Raw genomic sequence first — 6,303 nt, forward strand, 5'->3', positions numbered from 1 at the left:
TCACAAGGGAAATTAGTCAAGCACTCTGAAAGTGTTTCACTCTTAATGTGGTATCCAGGGAGATATTAGAATAAGTTTAATCACTTTATCAGTCATTGTTTGCATCAATGTTATTTTTATAGCATGTTTTTGTTGTTTTTATATCATGTCTTTATTGTTATATCATTTTGTTATTGTTTATTTATTAATAAATTCATATATTATTTTAATATACATTTTACTATTTTCCTTTCATCTCTGACACTTCTATTATAGAGAAAGGGCAAATAGCAATATTAAAATATTTCCTCTAATTAATTCCCTTTTAATGTGCACGAATTTCGTGCACCTGGCCACTAGTTGTTATGATAACAACAGTGACTAGTAGTCCGGTATGTAAGTAAGGAGGATCAGAAGAGAAAATGAAGAGTAGCATTCCTCTTAAAAATAAACTTACTCTTACTTCAGTTAGCCTGCCCATAATTGTTGCTGACCCCTAATCTTTGATTTTTATGTGAGCTGAAGCCTTTCTGAAATCCCTGTTCCTCTCTTCTGCCTCATTGACTCCATTTATTATGCAGAAGTCAGCATGGAAACCATGCAAGAGCTCTGCACAAATCTACCTGGGTTGCCTTGGGCAAGCTGTAAACCTTTCTTTTTCTAAAGAGTTTTTTAAAAAATTAATTAAAATTTTTTTCTCTTTTAAAATTAAATTTATTGGGTTGACATTGATTAATAAGATCATATAGGTTTCAAGTGTACATTATTGCATTGTGTGCCCTCCACCCAGAGTCAGATCATCTTCTATCACCATGTATTTGGCCCCCTTCATTCTCTACTATTCCCCCACCTTCCCTCTGGTAACCACCATACTGTTTGCGTCTGAGTTTCAGTTTTATATCCTACATATGAGTGAAATCATATGGTTCTTAGCTTTTTCTGATTGACATTTCACTTAACATAATATTCTCAAGGTCCATCCATGTTGTTGCAAATGGCAGTATTTCATCCATTCTGTGGCTGAGTAATATTCCATTTTGTATATGTACCACACCTTCTTTATCCAGTCCTCTATCACAGGACACTTGGTGTCTCCATGTCTTGGCTGCTGTGAATAATGCTGCAATGAACATAGGGGTGTGTGTATATCTTTGTGAATAATGTGTTTTTGTTTTTGTTTTTTAATTTTGGGGGTAGATACCCAGGAGAGGGATTACTGGGTTATATGGTAACTTTATTCTTAATTTCTTGAGGAATTACCAGACTGCTTTCCATAGTAGTTGTACCAGTCTACATTCCCACCAACAGTGAGTGAGGGTTCCCTTTACTCCACAACCTAACCAACGCTTGTTATTGTTTTTCTTGTTGATAGTAGCCATTCTAACAAGTGTGAGGTGGTATCTCCTGATAGTTTTGATATGCATTTCCCTAATATCTAGTGAAGTTGAATATCTTTTCATATATTTGTTAGTGTTTGTATGTCTTCTTGGGAGTGGTCCTCTGCCTGTTGTTGGTTTTTCTTTATGTTTTTATTGATTTTTAGAGAGAGGAAGGCAGAGGGATAGAGAGATAGAAACATTGATGAGCGGGAAACATTACCTATTAATTGCCTCCTGCACACCATGCCCCCTTCTGGGGGTTGAGCCGGAAACTCAGGCATGTGCCCTGACTGAGAATGCAACCATGACCACTTGGTTCCTGAATTGATGCTCAAACACTAAGCCACAAAAATAAGCTTCTGCCTATTTTTTTTTTATTGGATTGTTTGTTTGGTGTTGAGTTGTGTGATTTCTTTATATATTTTGTATATTAAACCTTCGTTGGAGTGGTAGTTTGTAACTATCATCTCCCATTTGGTTGGGTTACTTTTGTTTTGTTGGCAGTTTCTTTTGCTGTGCAGAAGCTTTTTAGTTTGATTTAATCTCATTCATTTATTTTTTGCCTTTACTTGCCTTGCCTTTTGGGTCAAATTCATAAAATGTTCTCTATGACCAAGGTCCATAAGTCTAGTACCTATGTTTTTTTCTATGTATTTTATTGTTTCAGATCTTATATTTAGGTCTTTGATTAATTTTGAATTAACTTTTGTACATGGGGAAAAGCTGTAATCTAGTTTCATTCTTTTGCTTGTGACTTTCCAATTCTCCCAGGACCATTATTGAAGAGGCTTTCTTTTCTCCATCGTGTGTTTTTGGCTCTTTTGTCGAAAATTATTTGCCCATATACACATGGTTTTATTTCTGGGCTCTTAATTCTGTTCCATTAGTCTGTGTGTCTGTTTTTCTGTCAGTACCATGCTGATTATTGTAGCTCTGTAGAATAACTTGAAATCAGGTAGTGTGATATCCCCAGCTTCATTCTTTTTTCTTAGGATTACTTTGGCTACTTGGGGTCTTTTGTGGTTCTATAGAAATCTGATTTTTTGGGGTTCTATTTATTTAAAATATTTCTTTTTGTGATTTTGATGGGGATTGCACTAAATCTGTATATTGCTTTGGGTAATGTGGCCATTTTAACTATGTTGATTCTTCTAATCCACAAACATGGAATATCTTTCCATTTCATTGTGACTTTTTCAATCTTTTGAAATAACACTTTGTAGTTTTCAGAACCTATAGGTGCTTCACATCCTTTGTTAAGACTATTCCTAAGTATTTTATTCTTTTTGTTGCAATTGCAAAAGGAATTGTTTTTTATATTTCTTTTTCTGAAGTTTCATTATTAGTATATAGGAAAGCAGTGTATTTTTGCACATTGATTTTGTATCCTGCAACTTTACTGTCTTTATAGTTTTCTGGTGGAGTTTTTAGGGTTTTCTATATACAGAATCATATCATTTGCAAAAAGTGACACTTTTACTTTTCATTCCCAATTTGGATGCCTTTTATTTCTTTTTCTTGCCTGATTGCTCTGGCTGGGACTTCCAGAACCATGTTGAATGAGGGTGGTGAGAGTGGACATCCTTGTCTTATTCCTGATTTTAGAGGAAAAGCTTTTAGTTTTTCACCATTGAGTATGATATTGGCTGAGGGATTGTGTATATGTATATATGCATATTTGGCCTTTATTATATTGAGGTACTTTCCTTCTATACCCATTTTACTTTTTTATTAAAAAAGAATCCAAGGGTCCTTATATTCCTTTTTTTCTTAAATTTTTATTGATTTCAGAGACAAAGGAAGAGGGAGAGAGATATAGAAACATCGATGATGAGAGAAACTGGGGATTGAGCCCGCAACCCAGGCATATGCCATGACTGGGAATCGAGCTGTGACTTCCTAGTTCATAGGTTGATGCTCAACCTCTGAGCTACACCAGCTGGGCTTATAACCATTTTATTGAGTGTTTTAATCATAAATGGATGTTGTATTTTATCAAATGCTTTTTCTGCATATATTGATATGGTCATATGATTTTTATCCTTTGTTCTGTTAATGTGGTGCTTACATTGATCTATTTGCATATGTTGAACCATCCTTTTGCCCATGGAATAAACCCCACTTGACTGTGATTTATTATTATTTTTTCTGTATTGTTTTATTCAATTTGCTAGTATTTTGTTTTGGATTCTTGTATCTGTGTTCATCGGAGATGTTGGCTTGTAGCTTTCTTTCTGTGTGTTTTATACAGCCAGTTTTGGCACCAGAGTTATATTGGCCTCATAAAATGTGTTTAGACAGTATTGCCTCTTCTTCAATTTTTTAGAAAAGTTTGAGGAGGTTGGGTCTCAAATTTTCTTTGAATGCTTGGTAGAACTTACTAGTGCAGCCATCTGGTCCTAAACTTTTATTTTTGGGGAGGTTTGTGATGGTTGCTTAAATTTCCTCACTGCTGATCAATCTATTTAGATTTTCCAGTTCTTCATGACCCAGTCTAGGAAGGTTATATATTTCTAGGGACTTATTCATTTATTAGTATTCTAGGTTATTGAATTTGGTGGCATATAGTCTTTCATAGTATTCTAGTATGATCCTTTGTATATCTGTGATGTCTATGGTAACTTCTCTTTAATTTCTGGTTTTGCTTATATGAATCTTTTCTCTTTTTTTCTTAGTGAGTCTAGTCAGGAGTTTGTCAATTTTATTAAAAATTTTTTTAAGAACCAACTCTTTGTTGTATTTATTTTTTGTATAGTCTTTCTGTTTTTTATTTCATTCAGTTATGCTCTAACTTTTATTATTTCCTTTCTTCTGTTAACTTTGTGTTGCTTTAGTTCTTTTTCTCACTCTTTAAGATGTAATGTTAGGTTGTTTACTTGGGATTTCTCTTGGGAAGAGCAGTCTAGACCAGTGATGGCGAACCTATGACACGCGTGTCAGAGGTGACACGCGAACTCATTTTTTTGGGTTGATTTTTCTTTGTTAAATGGCATTTAAATATATAAAATAAATATCAAAAATATAAATCTTTGTTTTACTATGGTTGCAAATATCAAAAAATTTCTATATGTGACACGGCACCAGAGTTGTTAGGGTTTTTCAAAATGCTGACATGCCGAGCTCAGAAGGTTCGCCATCATTGGCATAGACAGAGGAAACGCTTCTGCCTCCGGTTTTCTCAGGAGGTGAAATGAGGGAGCTGTAATGCAAGGGCTGTAATATTCCTCCAATCCCTTATACTCACCCTCTTAAGTGGATTGTGAGAACTTTGAACTTGGGCCCTGATTAATAACATTCTTAGTCAATAGAATATGAAAAAAAGTACTTTTACAAAGTAAAGCATAAGCCAGTTACCTGAACAAAACTACCAGGGTTGTTACTTCTGGTTCAAGTAGGAATGCTTGGCCCTTCGCCTAATAAGGAAGCCTCATTTCTAAGTCTCAGGAAGAATCACATTATAGGAAGGACATTGAAAGTTAACCTATTCTTTCTTTTAAGCAAGAACAGACTCAAAGCAAACCAGGTATTAAGAAGTCAACTTTTCACTTAGATTTTTAAAACAGTAATACCTAGTGTTTATAGAAAATTTGAAAATGCAGGAAATTGTAAAGGAGGGAATAATCACCTTTTTACTTTTTCCACTCAGAGGTAATTTGTAGCATTGATGTATGTATCCTTCCACTCTTTAAAAAAAAACTATATAAATAATATTTTAAGCGTTATATTTCCATTTATAACATTCGCATATTTATTAAATATATAATTAACATTTTCCATAATGTTCTCTACAAGTCACTTTTAATTACTTTATTCTAGTTCAAGGGTTCAGCAAAGAGTAAGTATTTCAAACTTTGCAGACCACTTGGTCTTTATCACAATTACACAGCTCGGCTGTGGGAGTGGGAAAGGAGCCGTAGACAATGTATGTAAATGGGCATGGCTATATTTAAATAAAACTTTATTTATGAAAAGAACACAGCAGCAATTAGACTTAGCATGCAGGCCATTATGTACTGACTTCTGGGTTTTAAAAAATCTTGTCCATTGTTTAGGAATATTTCAAAATTTATCTAACCAATATCCTGTTGTTGACACATAGGCTAATTTCTTCCTTCCTTTCTTTTTTTCTTTCTTTCTGTCTTCCTTTCGCCTTTTCTTTTCTATTATGAGCAATGCTGTGATATATATGTTTTGATTGTTCCAGCAGAATAAACTAAATCATAGAATTTTGGTATTAAGCTATTACTACATAAGACAAAGTACACAGACATACTCACCCACTCACACAAACAGGCATGCACCTGCTTTTCTACCTCAGAGATGCCTCTATTTACAAGTATGATATAGCTCTGGCTGGTGTTGCTCAGAGGTTAGAGTGTTGGCCCACATACCAAAGGGTTGTGGGTACGATTCCCAGTCAAGGGCACGTACCTGGGTTGCAGATTCGTTCCCTGGCCCTGGTTGGGACACATGACGGATTCAACCAATCAATGTGTCTCTCTCACATTCATGTTTCTTTCTCTCTCTCTCTCTCTCTTCCTCTCTCTCTCACCCTCTCCCCTTCTACTCTCTCTAAAAATCAATGGGAAAATATCCTCAGGTGAGGATTAACAACAAAAAAGTATGATATCTATCCTCTCAGATTTCTTAATGCTGACATAGCTTCCCTCCCTCCCCCACCTGGCCCTCGTTCCCTCCAATGGCATCATGCTTTTAGTTCACTAACCTGCTCTTTTTACTTACCGGTGTTTTTCCAGAATCTCGTCTTGTGACTGAGTATTGATCTGCTTCCCTCATCCTGATTAAACATTTGTCTGGTTTTTCATTAAATGGAATCATTCAATAAATATTTACTGAGTGTCATGCGTTGTTCTTGGCACTGAGAATATTATGTGAACATAATAACTCTCCTTAAAATGCGTAACTATGTACTTGTACTTCAAGG

The 6,303-nt window shown here is 35.1% G+C and overlaps 1 protein-coding gene across 1 annotated transcript in view; it reads right to left on the bottom strand.

Annotated features, from left to right (window-relative positions):
• Nucleotides 1-6,155, bottom strand: part of LOC102241360 (cytochrome P450 2U1) — a 36,780-nt gene extending 30,625 nt beyond the window's left edge. The window contains exon 1 of the mRNA XM_005872442.2: nucleotides 6,102-6,155. Coding sequence (XP_005872504.1) covers nucleotides 6,102-6,155 — 54 coding nt within the window. The remainder of the gene's footprint in view (nucleotides 1-6,101) is intronic.
• Between the last annotated feature and the right edge of the window lie 148 nt (nucleotides 6,156-6,303).

This window comes from Myotis brandtii, unplaced genomic scaffold (genome assembly GCF_000412655.1).
Source record: "Myotis brandtii unplaced genomic scaffold, ASM41265v1 scaffold38, whole genome shotgun sequence".
Lineage (NCBI taxonomy): Eukaryota > Metazoa > Chordata > Mammalia > Chiroptera > Vespertilionidae > Myotis > Myotis brandtii.